The sequence below is a fragment of the Rissa tridactyla genome, chromosome 9 (genome assembly GCF_028500815.1).
Source record: "Rissa tridactyla isolate bRisTri1 chromosome 9, bRisTri1.patW.cur.20221130, whole genome shotgun sequence".
Lineage (NCBI taxonomy): Eukaryota > Metazoa > Chordata > Aves > Charadriiformes > Laridae > Rissa > Rissa tridactyla.
In genome coordinates, this window is record NC_071474.1 from 23,057,427 (window position 1) to 23,075,744 (window position 18,318).

General features: G+C 43.9%; 1 protein-coding gene across 8 annotated transcripts in view; it reads left to right on the forward strand.

Moving 5' to 3' along the window:
• The window catches only part of ARIH1 (ariadne RBR E3 ubiquitin protein ligase 1), a 63,835-nt gene that overhangs the window by 23,588 nt on the left and 21,929 nt on the right, over positions 1-18,318 (forward strand). For 5 of the 8 annotated variants that reach the window (XM_054215369.1, XM_054215370.1, XM_054215371.1 and 2 more), the window contains 4 exons: positions 2,684-2,751; positions 11,417-11,561; positions 16,816-16,908; positions 17,292-17,347. In XM_054215369.1, the coding sequence (XP_054071344.1) occupies positions 2,684-2,751; positions 11,417-11,561; positions 16,816-16,908; positions 17,292-17,347 (362 nt within the window). Of the gene's footprint in view, positions 1-2,683; positions 2,752-2,821; positions 2,868-2,972; positions 3,121-10,209; positions 10,331-11,416; positions 11,562-16,815; positions 16,909-17,291; positions 17,348-18,318 lie in introns of those variants that run through there. The other 3 variants (XM_054215374.1, XM_054215376.1, XM_054215373.1) reach the window with 3 other exon arrangements.

Genomic DNA, 18,318 nt, shown 5'->3' on the forward strand with positions numbered 1-18,318 from the left:
TGCAAAGTAACCTAGAAAGATCAAAAGCTAAAGCCCTGAAAAAGGCTGCAGTCATCCACCCTGAAGCTGGAGGAGCCTGTTGGTGAAGGAGACCTTTCAATTCCCATACAGCTCCTCGGTGGCAGGGCTGACTTCAGACAGTTCAGCTGCTTGTTCCCCTCCGTCTGCAGTGCTGGCGGAGGCTCTGGAGCAGGGATTGGTGCTGTTGGAAAGCTTTTTCATAATTTTTTTTTTCTCTTTTCTTTTCATGGGGTGCCATGCTGGTTTAGCCTGGTTCCTGTGTGGCTGCAGCAACTTGGCAGTGTTGGCCAAGCAGAGCACTGGTTGGCCCCACCGACAGGGCGAAAGGAGAGCATCATAGAATCGTAGGATTGTCTGTGTTGGAAGGGACCTTTCAGATCGAGTCCAGCCATCAACCTAATACTGACAAAAACCATCACTAAACTATGTCCCTCAGCACCACATCTACCCATCTTCTAAATACCTCCAGGGATGGCTATTCCACTGCATCCCTGGGCAGCCTGTTCCAATGTTTTGATAAACCTTTCCGTGTAGAAATTTTTCCTAATATCTAATATGTGCCTTCCCTGGTGCAACTTGAGGCCGTTTCCTCTTGTCCTATCATTTGTCTCCTAGGGAGGTGCAAAGACTATCCTGTTGCCTGAAGGGTCTCTCACCCTTGCCTCTGGGTATATACTCGGTGTATCCACATTGTGATGGCACAGCGAGGTGTATCAGCTTGCTGCTTTGGCCAAGAACTATAAAGAGAGGGTAAAATAGAATCATGGAATGGGTTGGATTGGAAGGGACCTTAAAGATCACCTAGTTCCAACCCCCCTGCCCTTTGCAGGGACACCTCCCACCAGACCAGGTTGCTCAAAGCCCCATCCAACCTGGCCTTGAACACCTCCAGGGATGGGACATCCAAAATAACTCCATCAGAGCAGTGAGCTAGTCCAGCTTGTCCTGGAGCTGCTCCATCACTGCTCTGACACAAGGAAATGGGTAAATGTGCCCCAAAATGGAATTGCATGTGCTTGTCAGCCAGGCACCTCCTTGTGTTCTTACAGTTAGGAGCTTGAATTCATACTGCCTGGGAGACTCGCTCAAAGGGGGACTGGGGCTGTGTTTTCACAATACAGAGTGTTTGGCAATACCGTTTTCTGCCCCATGCTGTGTAGCAGATTTGCTGTCTCAGCTGTTTATGGGGCTCCACATGGACTGGATCAGGGATCTGGTCTAACCTTTCTAAAGCTGCTTTTGTTCACATGGGCTTTTTATAAGCTGGAAGAAATTCTTAATTTGGCCTTAAAGAAGCTGTGCTGGCATTAATAAGAAGAGTAAGATCCCACTGCAGAGGGAGAGGAGTGTCACTTTTTAATGGTATAAACCACAAAACTAGTTCTCTGTGCTTACGCTTTGACCCTAGGGCTTTCCTTCAGGGAATGTTTTGTTGGTGTCACTGCTGAAAGATGCTGTCCTGCTTGTCCCCTCCTGGTCAGGCGACCAAACAGATTGGGGAACTGATTCAGTAAGAAAAGCAACTTAAAGGAAAAAAGATCAATTTCTGAGCCGGTAATTTGCAGTGTTGCAGCATAAGATGGCTGTACTAATGTGGGTGGGTGAGCGCAGGAGGTGCAAGTGTGCGGCTGAGGGTAGGGGTGGGGTGGGATCACTGCTTTGGGTGGCAGCATTGGATTTTGGCAGCTTCAAGTTGTAGCTATAGCCCGCGGGCTCAGAAAATCACATTGCTTGTTTATGTCCTACTTTTCAACAGCTTCAGAGCGTCCATTGAAAATCTGCCCTGAGGCAAACTTCCATTTTGGTGTCAAATGGCAAAGTACGCCTAGCCGCTTCTCAGGGCACTCGCTGTTGCCTCCCTTGTACATAAGTGGTCTTTGAACTGAGCTGAGATAGTTTGTATTTGGGGATGTGAAACACAGATCTGGGGTGTAACAGAGGACCCCTGTGGTTTGTTACATTTCTCATATGACCAGAACCTTGGCTAATACGGATTAAGTTGGAAGAAAAACTTGCGTACAAGTGAAAACCCAACGTTTATTTCCAGTCCTATTTCTGGCCTTTCTAGGCTGTATTTCTTTCCTTAGTTGTATAATTGCATAGTATTTTCTGAATCTAGGAGTGTTTTGGGAACATCTGGAGACTTCAAAGGACACTGGCATCTTACACAGGCAGCCAGTTACTTTCTGGGAGGGTTTTTAGTGTTTTGGTGATCAGAGCTGGGACAAACAGGAAATACCCTTGTTCTGCAAATAGTGTGGAGTGTGTGGCAAAAATGGATAGGATGGATGGCAGTTAGCCCTTCCTGCACTTTGTGAACATCCTGGGTTTACGTTGTGTAAGCATGCCAGACGTGGAGATATTGGCACATGGGTGTCTGTTGTGGTAGTGACTAACCTGTTCCTTAAGTCTTCAGCTGTATTCTTATTTTATATAGTCATTTGCTTTATAGAGCTTTTAAAAAAGTTTTTCTATCTGTCAAGTCAAATGATTTCCCAGTATGTTAGTTAACATCAGATTTCGTTATGTGCAGAAAATACATGTTATCAGATGCATGAATTTCCCCATTTGCTTATTCAGAACTCTGCTTGGTGTTCTAACAGTATACCGACTTGGTCAAGCTGTTACTCAAGTATTTATTATTTTTCTTTTCTTTCTCTAGAATCCAGCAACTATCACTCGAATACTGCTTAGCCATTTCAACTGGGATAAAGAGAAGCTCATGGAGAGGTAAGCAGCCATCTTCGCATGCAGCCACGTTTTGCTTCAGACCTGCAAGAAATGTTTATTACTGGATTAATGTGAGAGTGGATGAATGCACGCTGTGTGGCAGGAGGATCTCTTACGTAAGCTCTAAATGTTCCCCCTTAGACTTTACCAGCTAAGAGTGACTCCTTTTTTAAATATCGGTAATGCCTGTTAGGCTTCAGAGAAGTTGGGAAGTTAGTTGCTCCTTGGAGGAAGGGATGCCTTCCAGTCTGAACACATACAACAAGCACAGCGTTTCCACAGGCTCTGGAAAAAAGCAAGCAGGAACAGGTTCCTGTTATCTTGGAACTGGTTTGGATTTGGATTTAGTTGCTCTTGCATGTCATTCTGGTATGTGTATTCCTGACGTGTTTATTTGTTAGTCTTACTGAGACTAAATTGTTCTTGACGGATAAAGGGTACTGGTAAAGTGCATCTTCTAGGGTTTTTTTTAGCATGTGCATAAATAATGGATTGAGTTTTGCCTCTCCCTCCTCCTCAGAGCAGAGCGTTTTATGGTTACTTCTCATCTTTCATTCCCAGCTCTTGGGGAATGTTGCTGGTGAAGGTACTTCTTGTAGCTTGTTATACAGTGGGGGCCTGTCATGGTTTAACCCCAGCCAGCAACTAGGATTGCTTTCCCCCAGCCCCAGTGGGAGAGGGAAAAGAGGGAGAAAAAGAAAAAAAAAAAATGTCATGGGTTGAGATAAAGACAGTTCAATAGAACAGTAACAGAAGAGAAAACAGTAATAATAATGGTAAAAGAACGTACAAAATGAGTGATGATGTCTGTGCTCTGGAATATTCCTCTGGCCTGCTTGTCCTGCCTATGCTCCCTCTCAGCTTCTATGGGAAGCTGAAAATGTCCTTGACTTAATATAAGCATTACTTAGCAACAACTAAACCCATATGTGTTATCAGCATTATTCTCATATTAAATCCAAAACACAGCAGCTACTGGGAAGAAAATTAACTCCATCCCGGCTGAAAACAGGACAAGGTCAAATCCATCTCCAGTGGTAATGGACTTGGGGTTTGTTGCTGTTGAAGAGAGTGTGAGGGAGCTGGAGAACTCCGTTTACTTGTAGAAGCTTGAAAAAGGGGGGAGAATCAGTCAGGACCAGGCCATACAGGGACTTACTAGTTGTTACAGTCTTTGCTGGTCTTAACAACCATTAAGTGACACAAGTGGGTGGGTTGCGGGTGAGAGCAGAAGGACTCTGCCTGGTGGGATTGTTTGGGATTAGGATTGTCATTTCCTTTGCCTGGTGATCAGGGTGTAAGGAGATCGGATGCTTTGTCATCTTAAAACCCTGTGCAGAAACGGTTACTGGTAGTGCTGTTGAATTGATGAACACCCGTCACCAGCCTGTGGGTGCTGCGGGCTGAGCCCCTGTAGTTGGGTGCTCCTTCATGCCAGGTGCAAGTGGGGAAGAGCAACAGGTTTTGAGCCGACAGTCGTGGAGTTTAAGTACTTCCACTCTCCTGGGATAAGGGATTTAGGACACCTTTAGCCCCCTTTGTGTAACACTTTCAGTTAGTGATGGTGCTCAGGTATCTCTTATGTTTTGTTTGGCCTAGATTTTTTTTTTTTCCTGAGGTGATTATATTTTTTTAAAGCTTTCTAGTCTCTGCTTTCTTTCCTGAGATTGACCTCTTTTAGTTAATGTTGGAAGCATGAAAGCTTTGTGTTACAAATATAGTCACATTGAGGCTATTTAACTCTTACTACAGCTGTTAAGCATTCTGATTTAGTTCCTTTTCCAGCCTGTGTCTGTTCACTTCTTTGTATTCGAGTTTCTAGTGCTGGTTCTTTTGGTCAGACTAAAGTTCAGTCTCCTTGGCTATCTCCATCTCACTTTGAGATACCTCTACGTAAAGTGTACTGAAATGTCATCCGGTATTCAGTAGGTTTTTTTAGCTTGTCTAAAGCTGCCATCAATTTTAAAAAAAAAAAAAAAAGAAAGAAATAAAAATGGACTGTGGGTTTTTTTCAAAGGAAGGTATCAACCACTTCTATGTGAGGTATTATTGTTAAGGCTTTTACAGTTTCCAACCAAAACATTTTAAGTATGTGTAAATATTTACAAAGTCCACAGGTAAACATTTACTCTTGGTACATATTCATTAAAATACTTATCTTAATTCTATAGGATTGCCCTGTGAGTAATGCAATACGTGACCCTTGCTTGTGCAGACCTATTGCACACCAGGCAGACTTTTGGTGCGGATGTCCTGTTGTATTAGAAAAACATTAGAACATTCTGTTTCTCAAGTAGCTGGTGCTGCTTTTTGTCACTTCTTCACCAAATAGCTCCCAGCAGGAGCGGGAGGCTGGGAAGAGGCTGAGAGCTGGCTCTTAGTGTTCAAGAAGATTTTGTGCCGGGTGGGAGGCAGGTGGTCACCTCAGTAGCCAGGATGCGAAGCAATCACTTTGAAATAGTGCTGGAGCTGGAAATGATGCCCTGAGCCAGCTACAGATCACATCTTTTTGCTAAAATAGACGTCATTCTCATTCAGGCGAATGTGAGAAGCCCAATTAAGCCCACACTCAGGCTTGGTTCATCTTCCAAACTAGAGATCACTTTTGAGACTTGTTTGACTTCGTGTGTGGCCAGCAAATCTTATTGCAGGATTGCGCCTGTGTAAAATGAGCTAGCTGCAAAACACTGGGAGGCATTTGTGGTGGGGCAGAGAAGCATGGTCTAACAAGGAAAAAAAATAAAAATTAAACACTACTTTTTTTTTTTAGGGGCAAAAACCCAAACGCCAAGAAAAAGCGCTCACACACGCTTTTCTTTCACACCAGTTGAATTCACTTTCTGCAACAGTGATGGAGACATATATGTTTGGTTTTTTTTCTTGGGTGACTCTTAAGCAGTGGAACTGGTATAAATTTGGCCTCTTCTACTCCTAAATAACCACGAGGAAGACTTCCCAGGAAATTCCTGTTGTTGCCTGCAGTCTGGGTGGGTTTAATGCTTGCTAAGATGTAATGTTTGCGTGCAATATTTGGTGCTTGATTTCACACCAGGTCAGAGTTTGAACGCACTTGCTCAATGGTGTGTGTTTACAGCACCTGCCCAGGGTCTGTTTTACCTTAGTTCATCGTGAGTCAGCACGACCTAACAGGCGGCCTTATCAAACTTTGCCTGTAGTAAAGCAGATAAACAAAGCAGCTTCTTTTTTAGTAAGTGCTGAGTGTGGTGAGGGCTGAGCTCATGAGATGAAAATTTCATGTTTTAGCACACGCAGACCTCTTCATGGCTTTTTTTTCATTGTTATGCATATTTTTAATAGGCAGGTTATTATTGCCTGGGCCAGCTTTGTCATGGAATAATTGCATGGCGTTATTAAGAGGGCAGATATGTTACAGGTATTCCACTTACAGTGAAGTAATAGCCACAGTTGAAAAACTGCCCTATCCCACTGGTGGGGCACTAATTATTTGATTGTGTCCAAAAGCAAAACTGGTGTTTTGGGGTGGATTTGTTTGTAGGATGGAAGTGGATACTGGAGGAAGTACTTGAGTTCAGCTTCTGATATGCTGTGTGTGTTTTGGAGAATAAGGATGTTAAATACTGTGTTTTCCTCTGTCTCACAAGCTTGGCTAATGGAAACAGGAGACTGGCAGGTGCAGATTGACCAGGTAACCTTACAATTAAGAGAAGAAAGTGCTTTAGTTTATAACTTTACCTTGATTACCTTCCAATTTTACTATGACTGATAGCATCCGTCCCTCCTGAGGGGAGTTTTGGGCATGAACTTCCCCATGATGAAAAGACCAAAATGCAGCTCTCCTGCTTTGTCTGCCTTCCCCGGTCTTTTTTTTTTTTTTTTAATTAAAGAAAAGTATTTCAGCATGGAGCCAAAGGCCCAATTTAATCCCTGGAGGTAGAGAGAGAAGTATTGCAGTCCCTGCTAGGTGCGTTATCTTGGTGGCCGTGTGTTTCTGTTGCCTCTGAGCAGAGGAGGATGCCAGGATGGCCCCAGTGGCTTGGCTGCTAGCCCAGATTGCCTCTTGCCCTTGCATTCAGGGTCTGACTCCTCTCTGTAGGTACCTGGCCATCTGCTTTCCTTTGGACAAATAACGGCTTAACACTATTCATCAGAGGCTGAAGAGGTGAAAAATTGTGTATGGCAGGCTTTTTCGTATGAAGATATCTTTTACTGCAGGCATACCGATTCTCTGACATTCACAAATGCCCTTTCACTAAAGTAAATATCCCAAAGTGTGTACTTTCTTCAGCGATAAGGCTTTTTATCTTTGATACTTCCTTGGACAGGATTTGATTATGTGTAGAAAATTGTGATTAGGCAGTCACCAGCAGCAGGAGGAAATTTTGAGGAAATAAAGAAGCTGACAGCTTGATCCATCTGACAAAAAGACCTGATGTTATGGACTTTGTGGTGGTACGCAGTGAAGAAATCATAGAAGAACTTGAAAATAAGTCACTGGTGTGCCCGTTCATTTTAAAGTAGCAGAGAAAACAACTTTGCGGTGAAGAGACTGGATTTTGAAAAACCAATAGAACCAGTTGTTGAAGTCAGCTATATTGAGCAGAGAGTCTAGTGTTGAATAGACCACAACATTCTTGAGTGTCAGAAGTGCTAGAATTGCTGAATGTCCACATTGCAAAGGGAGAAGAGGATAAAGGATTTAAAAGGTGCTGTGCTCCTCCCTAAGATGAAAATATGGACAAAGCAACTAAGAAGCAATCCCTTAATAGTGAGAAGTGGAGGGATGGCTTGAGGAAAAATCAAAACCCTTGGAGTTGTGAAGGAAGCAAGCAGGGAATTAAAGGGGTTTTCTCCCATGTTTCACAGCAGAGATGATGGCATGCAACTCTGCGATGTATTTTATGTGACATACATTGGGTTCAGCTGTTAGGATGGTGTGTATGGAGTTACTTTTCTCAAAAGGGAAGCAGCAGACTAGATGGAACCTGTTAGTAATTCCCTTGTCGGGTGCTTTTGGGGTGAATGTTTGTCAGTGTTAATGAATATCTTGGCATAAATCTCTTTGGAGGCATTTGGTTCAGAGAAGGATCCAGATGTCATAAAGGGAAAAAAGAAAAAAAAAAAACCCAGACAGCTGACGGATCCTAGCAATGAAAGTGGTACAAAGTGTCGCAAGAGGTCTCATCAACAGAGCTGGAAAAGGAGCTCTGGGGAAAGGTAGACATCATTTGGGATGCATTAGGTTCGCAGGAGAAATGTAGATGAAGTTGTATGAGATTGGATGAAATTGTGGTGAGATCTTAACCAGGATCGCATTTGTTGTGGCCTCCTTGGGTTCATGAAGGATGAATGGAAATGGAAACCAGTGGCTGAGAAGGTTTGCTGGGACAAGGAAGTGGAGAAGTGGCATGTGAGAAGCTTCTCTGCTTGTTGGGAAAGGTGCTGCAGCTGCTGCCTGTGAGTCCTTCCACGGAGGAACACTGGAAGGGTAAAGGGAGGTCTGCTCAAACCACAATCCGTGTTGATGCTTGAACAAGTGGAAAAAAGGTGTGGTAATAGGAATTAGAGAGTCATTTCTAACCTCTGAAGGAACTGAAACAGTCTTTTGACTGGGCCCTTGGTGTATTTGCAGAAGGAGTGGTGGAGCAGTTAGAGAAGTGTTGGACTATTCTTCAGTGCCCATTGCAAAGGGGTATTTTTAGGGAGGTCCAGGTTTTCTTCTGCATTTTCTTACTGCCCAGCGACAGCATCATTTTGAGTCTGAGACACATATGTGGAACTTACTTGCTCAGTGCACCCTGGCACAGCAAAGAAAGCAAGTGCATTAAAAGAAAACAGCGTGGGGAAGGAGGAATACTCGATACCCTGTTTCTCTTCGACACTGGTGGGGTTTACAAGTGGTAATCCCAAAGAGCGGAGTGAACTCCGTAAGAATTTAAGAGTGCAGCAGAGTTCAAAAGGCAAAATGTAGCCTTTTTTCTTGGATTTATGTTTTCTCTCTCCTCTGCATGGCCCTGGCTGAGGCTCTCGGCTGCCTCGTTTGCTTCTCCTTTGTAAGTGTAGGAGAGACCAGGCATTTCTGAGATGGAAACCAGTTAATATGAGCTGTGACTGGTGTACCAAAAGGCAAGCACCTGGAAGCTTTGCAGTGTATCAATGCTTTGGAAACATGTAAATTGGTTAAGGACTCAAGTCCATGCTTCTTACTTGAGTTAACCGTTACCATTAGCATTTAGCCCCAAGAAACACCCAATGTCAGATCACTTTTTTTTCTGTCTGTTATTGGGAAACTACTGAAAGCCTGGGAAGGAAATGGTTGTTCTGCATTAGTTACCTGTTGGTATTCAGGGGGGATAGGTAATTCCAGGTGAACAGCAGTTGCTGCTGACTTACTGTCCATATTTCTTGGTGTTGGGCAGGAGGTGTCATGGCTCAGAAGAGTAGCTTTTGCAGGGATTTGGTAAAAATAGAACTGCCTGGTGCAAGTGGTGAAGTCAAGTTCCTGAAGTGGATACGCACCCTTAAAACCAGCCCACCAGTACAAGTATCTCTGGTATTTCCATAAGCATTTAGCTGACCACGAATGCCAGCATTCTAGTTGCATCATAGCATTTGTCTTCAAAACTATTTTCTTAGCAAACATCCCACCCAACTGTTTGCTCCTTTCAAACGGAGGATGTCCTGCACTGATCGTGCTGGAAACCTTTTATGGAGTTAATATTTATTCATGGGTCTTTAATACTGCCTATAATGGGACTGCACTGTACTCGCTTGCTAAAGTCTTCTAGATATAAGTAATCCTGAAGGCAAACAAAATAACTTGGTTGAGTTAAATCCCTGAGCAAACAGTGGCAAAGCCTTGTGTATGCTGCAATGCCAGAATTCACCACCACCTTCAAAAGTCAGTGTCTTGAAAATTAAGATCCAAAGTATGTGAACTGCATCAAGAAACATAGGAACCAGCAGTGAGTTAACCCTTTTTAACTGTACGTCAAGTCTTGTCAGTAGGTAGTGCTGTAAGAGAGCTGCTGTGGATTTGGAACTCTTTGGGAATACTGCAGGATAAGACCATCTACCCAGAGGCGTTTGGGGTTAGATACCAGGCCTAGTCCCAGACTTGAGAGACGCCCAGTAACTTCTTTCACCAGCAGAAAGTCTTGGTTCTTCTCTATCTGTTGGTGGACAGCAGATTCTTTTTTTGGTCTGGTCTGTGATGAGTTTAAGTATGTGCCTTGTAAAGACTCTTTAACTTCAGTCGTGCCCTTGTGTTTAGCTACCGGGACCGTTGTCTGCTGCGAGTAAATTTGCTGGTCTTAAACATAACTGTACGATGGTCAAGTGTGTGTTTTCTTTTTCCCCTAGGTAGGTGCCACCTTATTTGAATTTAACTTGCTGCTGATGTTAGGGATGGCTTGTTTACTGGCGTTGAATTGGGGGATGTACCTGTAGGTTAGCTGGTTAATTGTCATATTTGATTAGTTCTTTGCAGATGCTGCAGGCTGGAGAAAGATACTTGGTGTCCTGATGTTGGGAGGAGGCTGACCTGCCTACTCACGGTTCTTTCAAATCTGGTCCTCCTTACCAAGTTGAAGAGCTTTCTGTAAGACTGTAAACCAAAACAGTATTTTTTTCCTGAAGGGAACAGGAAATAAAGTGGTCTCTTATCCTCCCCCCAGCCGATTTTGCATGCTCCCTGCCATGAGATATCTAATCTTTGGAAGCATGTAAACCTGGAATTTTATTTTCATAGGAGGTTATTAAAATATCTCAAGTTGACTGGAGACAAAAGATACTCAAATGGCCGGGATTTTGGCCTAAGAGGCGGGCTCTGCATTAGCTCTGTTGCAGGCTTTGGACATGGGCAAGGTGTTAAGTGTGAAATTGAAGACTGGTCTAACTGGAGATCAGAGTCCTGATCTGATAGAGGCCTGATCCAGCAGCAGTTGTTCCCAAACTCTGGAGATGACTGAAGTGTGTGAAACGCAGTCCTGCATCTGCCTTTATGAGAGATCGGTGACTGTGCGTGAGTGCATCATCAGCTGAACCAAGTGTCTGACCCTGCTGACACGTTTCTCCTTGGATCAGAGAAAGAAGGGCCAGAATTGAAGTCTGGACCTCTTTGGGGCACACCTAATGTGAACGGAGTACATGGAGGAAAACGTGAAGTACAGGAACCTGCCGAATCACAAACCGTGACTGATTGCTGCTTCCTGCCTCCTCTTTAATGCTTTAGTGATTAGAATATTACAGGAAAATGGAAGGCTTAAGCGGGAAAGAGAATTGTGCCTGGGGGCATCAAACCTGTGCTTTAGGAAGGTGTCCCGATACCTGGACTGTGAAGTAAGATGTTCTTGCTTCAGTTCCCAGTCTTTGAGTTTTAATCCAAAGAAATCACCGTGGAGAATCATGAATTACTTGAAATGCAGCTGAACCATTGAAGGTACCTGAATTTTCAGGAGTGTGCAATTCAAGCCCAAATCTCTGAAATGATGCAGCTTTCCAGTATTCACCTCTGTGGTCAGGGCTGGGTTGTATTTTGTTAGTGAAGAGTTTGCTAAAAGTAGTGGGTGTGTGAGCTTTTTGATGTATTAAAACCAACTTTGTACATTTAATTCCCAAACAGAACTTGAAAAATGACTTCCAGAGAAGGTAGTTAAATTCTTGTTCTCTTGTGTGTCTGATGCAGGTACTTCGATGGCAACTTGGAGAAACTCTTTGCAGAGTGTCATGTAATTAATCCAAGTAAAAAGTCTCGAACGCGCCAGATGAACACAAGGTCATCGGCCCAGGATATGCCTTGTCAGATCTGCTATCTGAACTACTCGAACTCGGTGAGTACCTGGCAGCCCAGGTGGTAGCTGACCACTAACCGCCCCAACTTGGATATCAGAAACTTAACCTTTTGGGCAGAAGTCTGTAAGGATGCCTCCGATGGTATTTTAAAAAAAGCTTTTGGAATGAAACTGAGATTTTGCTTGTTTCATTGAATCTTCTAATCTGTAGTAGACACAGAAAACTGCGTCCGAGATTGTTTCTTAGTGCAATGAACCTTATGTCTTGTGTGCTGCAGCTGATCCAAGCAGTGTGGTGGGGGACCACAGAATTAAGTTGTCCTTCATGTGTTCTCTTTAATTCCTACTGTGTGGTTTGACAAGCTCTTTTTCTTTTTTTAAACAAACCTTAACCAGTATTAGTTTACCCAAAATGGGATTGTGTTTCAAATGAGATCGTTATCCTTTTTGCAAAAACCTTTGAGGATGCTGGGGTCTGGGCCGCAGCGTGGTAGAGTTCTTCAGAAAGAAGCAAGCAGTAGATCAAGTGATTTTTTTTATTTTTTTTATTTTTTTACAAAGGTCAGATACCAATTGAGATATGCAAATAAATGATACATGAAAGAAAAACTATGTGTAAAGCATGATGGGTAAAGGGATTTAGTTCAATAGAATGACCAGACTGGAAACAGTTTATAAAAGTAGTAAATAATGATGCAAAATAGCCAAGCTAGAAAGCCTAGAATAAAACTAGGACTAGGAGTAAAACGAAGTTGTGCTGTTCAAAGAACACAACCTGTGTGGATGTCTTTGGATCTTTATCGTGTTTGTGCAATACCTTCTTAATAGGAGAAGATTAGGGTAGAAGTGCTTGCTGGGGCTCTAAATTAGTCTTCTGGTTGGTGGTAAGATTGGTGAAAGTGCTCCAGTTTTTTGGTAGCTGTTCACAACTACTAAACTTGCCGGTACACTAAGCGGAGGTCCAGACTTCTGCTGGGTTTTGTACAGGCAAGCAACTTCTGTGACTTTCCAGAGGCAGGACATAATGATGGGAGATCCTGGAAGAAAAGGAGATCAGTGGAAAAGCTCAGACGTGAGAGTCCATCTGTGGCTTTGCCAAAAGGCGGGGTGCTGACATGCCTGAGGAATTCTTCCTTTACTGAAACTTCCCCTTCCTGGTGGAGCTCTCCTGACCCTCCGAAACACTGGAACGCCTGCCTGCCCTTTAAAGAGCAGAGCAGTCCTTTCGTAAGGCTTCCACTCTTGCTCTTTTATGTGTTTTAAGAACTTGCTTTTCGGCAAGAATGGAAACCACGTTGGGTTTATGAGTAGCCTTGAAAAACGTCCCCTTGCTGCTGTGGGCTGACTGCAAGCCTTGCCCTTGCTCTGGAGCAGGCAGAGCAGAGCAAAGGCCAATTTCAGGCAGCTGAGATTCTCAGTTTTAAGATCACTATTGCTCTTGAGCCAGGAACCACAAGACTTCGTGCATCTCCTTTTAAGCCTTGTGTGCACTGACTTCTTAGAGAATAGCTGCAAAGGAGAATTGATGCTTGCTTTGTATGAAGAAGAGCTTTGAAAAAGAGAAACAAGCTTGAGAAATGTGTTTGGCCCTCTACCTTATGCTAAAATCTTACTGTTTAATCGCTGCAGACTTCCATGTTAAGTAGTGAGGAAATGATTTTGGGCTATGCGATGTTTTTAATGAAAATAGGAGAAGGGATTGAGGGGAGAAAAAAATGGGAGGAGACATCTTTAGCACCTTAATGTCCATCTCCAGAAAAGGTCTTCTTAGGAGCTTCAAATTTCGATTTCATGTTCTTAATATATTGTTCTCCCCTTTTTAGTGTGGCTGTCGTGCCGGGTGGGAATAATACGCTCAGCACTCACAACTGAGAGCCCTTTCCTCTGGCTGGGGGTGCACCTGCTGCCTGGGAAACAGCTTTCTGCCTGCTGGGAAGAACAGCACAAAGCACACTAATACCAGTTTTGTGGTTCGAACAGCACATTAAAAATAGTAGTGGCCCAGTTATTAAAGGAGCAGTTTCTTAGCTGGAGCAGTGATATGTTGCAAGTGAGCAGAGGTGTCTGGTTGTTAGTGTCGATTTCAGTCAAAAGACAACAGAGAGGAACCTCTTTTTTTCTTTGCCTTACCTAGAAGTTGGAGCATAGAGGAAGACTAATATTTATGATTTCTCTTTTAAAAGGCTGTAGTGCCTCTGTGTCTAAGGTGACTGTAAGCCATCTGGTTTGAAATCTGTTTTGAAGATGTTTTGGTCAATGTGAATTATAAATTCTAGGATAAGTTATGTTCAATACCTAACCTAAAATCTCAGCTTTTAAATCCTCTTGCAATGGTCAGCTTCACCCCCCAGAGAAAGCTGTATTTTTTTTGAGAGCCCCTTTCAGCCTATAGGGTTTGGAGTAGCACCTGTTTAGGGAATTTACAATGTACGGCTATTGTTGAAATACGAGAATCTTAAGTATTCACCCTCTCACGGGGTCATTGCAGGTGGTATTCATCTGCCTTTGAAAGCACATAACAGGGAAACACAAAGTCTTTACAGCTCTTCAGTCATCTCCAAAGAAGTGTGACTTGAGGTTTTGGGAAGCACCTGCAAAAGGAGGCATTGGATGCTCTGAAGGCAGCCTGGCACCCTGATGGTTTGAAAACTTCAGGGAGATATTTTAGCCCCTCTGGGTCCCCGTGAACCAGTGTCAAGTCCCAGTCGTTATTTTGGGCGAGCCCTTTATTGTTGAAGACGGGAACTGAGAGGGTCATGGCTTTGCCTGTCTCCTCTCTTGCGTCTCGTCCATCTGAGTGCAGGACTGCTGGGGGGGGTGGGGGGTGTTTGGGGAACATTGTGCTGTTGTCCAAACTATGTGTTTGTTCTAAGGACGCCCAGATGACGGTCTGTCAGTGCTACCGTCACTACTGAAGTAAAGAAAGCCTGGGTGAGGCTGTCGTCGTAAACATCTTGGGGCAGCTGATGCCTTCTTTGAGGAGTTTGATGCTACTAGAAGAGCAGGGTCAGGTATTGAATGGCAGCATCTTGCTGCTGGCACTTGGCCTTGCAAGAAAAGTAGGTGATGAGTATAGATAAGGTAAAATTAGAGCTGTCCCCTGTGATAACCTGCTGTTTCAGAGCTCAGTTACCCTTTACACTTGGTGGTTTTTATGTTGGCCTTTTTGCTCACTCCCTTGACATCTGCTGTCAGCTTAGCCAAAAATAATTGGGAACTCCCTCAAAGTAAAGAAATGAGTTGAAAGATACTCTGAATTCTTTGCGGCCTGGGAGGAAGCGTGGTGGCTGCCTTTTATGTGGGCATTTAGCAAATCTTTTCACTGCCTGAACCAACTGGAATGAGCCCTAAATGAAGATACATGCTTACCTGTGTTCTGTAGGGCCTCCCTGTGTGGGCTTGCTGCAGGAGTATTTAGGTTCATCAAGGAATGATCCCCTTGTCCATGCTTATTTCCCATCACATGTGGAGAAGCCATAATTCTAGGAAAAAATCAGTGCCATCTTCAGGCTGTGTGCTGTTGGCTTCCTGAAAGTTACACGTTGGGGCTCTTCTGCCATAACCGTCACCTACAGGGGACATCACTTGGCCATATAGCACCATCAGATACTTTGTTACCTGGCTCAGTAATGGTTCAAAAACTGAAAGTGATTATTTTTCAGTCTTGGGGTTGGTATATCCTGGCCCCATAGCTGTCTGCCTCCTCTCTTCTTGAGCTGTGGTGCTGGCAGGACGCACCGCTCCAGTTTTTCTGCAAAGAAAGCAAAGGCTTGGGTGGGTATCTCTATTTTTACATGGAACAGTTGAATGCTTAGCTCACGTGTCCCCTCACGGGCTGTTTTTGGTGGGATTTAAGCTCCTTGCCATCCCTGGTGAGCGCTCCCTGGCAGGGCTGTGGGAAGGGCAGGCAGAGTTGAGCCCGCTGGCTGCAGCATCGCAGCATGTTCCCAAGGCTCAGGTTCAAACCTGTGCCTCTGCTGATGGCAGGAGCGCCAGACGAGCGTGAATCACTGCGTGGTGAGGCTGTGGGAGGAACGTGCTAACTCACACCTTCCTGGAGCAATCTGCGTGGCTGTAGCATCGAAAGACCAGCGTAACCCAGCTGATGTGCCGGTGTCGGGTGAACAAAGGGGGCGATGTGGTGGCCATAATCTTTTGAGTCTCTAATTTTGTTAGAACTTTGTTTTCTTAAAATAGACTCTTCTCTTAACAGCATCCTACTTTTGGTTTGGGCTGCTGTAGGGAGGGCAACCAGGTTTCTTTCATTTATGGAGTTTCATACAAGCTGATGGTATCTCAGGGAGGAGCTCTTGTTTTATCTTACTGGCTGAGAAAATAAGATGGTTTGTCAAATAGTGACCTGGTATAGTGGTATGAGTGAAGCGTTTTAAATACAGTTTGTCCTTGCCCCTGGCTCTGGGTATAAAATAACTTCAGGATGACCTGAGAAAAGTAACTTAATTTCGGTCTTTGCTCAGCAGTGTTTGCTTCTCCACCCCTTGTGTAACCATTCAGTCCCAGATGGTATCTTGAAATACTCGGTGGAGGTGATGCATACGCAGATGAAGCTGTCCTTGTTGCTGTCTGCAGCAGCTACTCATTATTGAATGGTATTGAGTAATTTACACCTGCCAATTAGGATCCTTAGTGTCGTCATCTGATGAACATCTGGGTTTCAGAGGGAACTTTACCAAGCGAGTTGGCAAACTTTATGCGTAGGCATTAAAAGCATAAGTGCACACAATTCTTTGTTGTTTAGTGCTCACCCAGTAATGCAGACTACTCACTGGTCGCTTACTGTTTCCTCTACAAGAGGGAAATTAGTGCCTGGGCATAACTGGTGTGCGTATTCTGGGACTTCTGGGCAGCACCCACATGTGGTAGCAAGCCAAGTGGAAAAATAAGAGGAAAGAAGACCCGTAGCATCTTATAACCATGACCTGTTTGGTGGTGTTGAGTTTATTTTCCTCATTTACAAGAATAAAAGTGGGGAGAACCACACTACGCTCTAGATATGCTCCTAAAACAAGGATCAATTTAAATGGGCAGGCAGGATGGAAATGTCAGCCACACCTTGCCTTGCTGCTAGGGCTGGGGATTAAAGTCTGGCTTTCAAAGCATGACTAAAGCCGTGTTGGCAATGTTCTGTAGTGGCGATAATGCAAAATAAATAGCAGCATCTCAAGTTTGGTATGGGGGATGAGAGAAACTGCACAGCATCAAGAAGGGCGAAATGATCGAGTGAATCCGCGTGATAAAATGATCCAGTATCTTGTGTTCTTTGTCATTGCAGTACTTTACTGGCCTAGAGTGTGGACACAAGTTCTGTATGCAGTGCTGGAGTGAATATTTAACTACCAAAATAATGGAGGAAGGCATGGGACAGGTAAAATGCCAAGTCACCTACCTCATGACTTATCTCTGGAAATTCTGTGTGTTGGAGAGGAAGGGGAAAGAAAGGGGAGAATTCTTTCCCGCTGAAGTTTAAAAAAATCAAAAGAACAACAGAGGAAACCCAAGCCCCAGAGCTTTGGGGACTGCAGTCTTTGCCCCAGGGGAAGCTGAAGGGAACTACGTGGAGTTAGTGCGTCCTTGCTGTGGGTGGGAGGAATCGCGCTGTGCACAGTGGCACATCTGGTACATGGTGATAGAGCCTATGTACTGTTTTTGCTGTGGGTTGGAGTGAAGTCTTTTGCCTTGCAATTTTTTGTGATGCAAAAATAGCATAAACACTGTTGCTTTTATGACCTTTTTGGCTTTTTTTTCCAGACCATTTCATGCCCTGCTCATGGCTGTGATATCTTAGTCGATGATAATACAGTTATGTAAGTATGATGAGTTGGTACCTCTTGGCTTTCCTCTCTTTTTCCATTTTGTTACTCACGTGCTATTCAAATGTACTGGCTTATAAAGAAAACTGCATAGATGCTTTAAGGCAGCAGAGAGGTTGGTTTTGAACTGTTTATTTTGATACCGGTATTTCTCTTAACTTCCAGTCTAGGTGTGAAAAACCTATGGCACAGTACTTGGAGGAAAGACTCCTTGACTGATTTGGTCAGCATGACAGCAGAATAAACACCAGGCAGTCTCTCCAAACCCTCTTTAACTGCTTTGTGCATTTAGTTTCCTTTGATTTACGTAGGAATTTAGGACTTCCTCCCTAGGTCAACCCACTGGTTCACCAAGTCCTATAGCTATAGTTAATATGTGAGTCAGAGGGAAGAGGTCCTATGTAGGGTGTATTTTATGCCCTCTGATAGAAAGCAGTTGACCCTCAAACATAAGATTTGATTAAGCCGGTATGTCAGCCTGTGTCACTTTGCTTATTAAGTTCTCCAGCTGTAGGATGACTGCTTGTACGTGGTGGAGCAGTGAATTCCATGAGCTTCCTCCTCTTTTATATTGGATGATGTTACTGCATGAGTAACATCCTTCATAATTCTGAACCTTGATTAAGTACATTTTAATCCTTCATGCTAAAAAGCGTCTAAATAGAAGCTTATTCTGTTACCTTATTGCTTCCTTCCTGAAGTCTGACTCACTCATTGATAATAATTTGCTGGTTTTTATATCAGTTGCTTTCAGACTAGTGATTTCCCATGCCCCCCTGCATTAGTTAGTCACCAAGTGTAGGCTGGGCAGAAGTGGAAGTAGCTGAAATGTTTTCATGCCCTGTTGAGAGATGGCTTGTAGAGTTCAGTGGGTGGAAACTGAGCTGAAGTTCGCATAGTATCTTGAGTGACTTGATTGAGATTTTTGTTTACTGGAGTCTGAACTTCAGCTTGTGGTGTCGTAC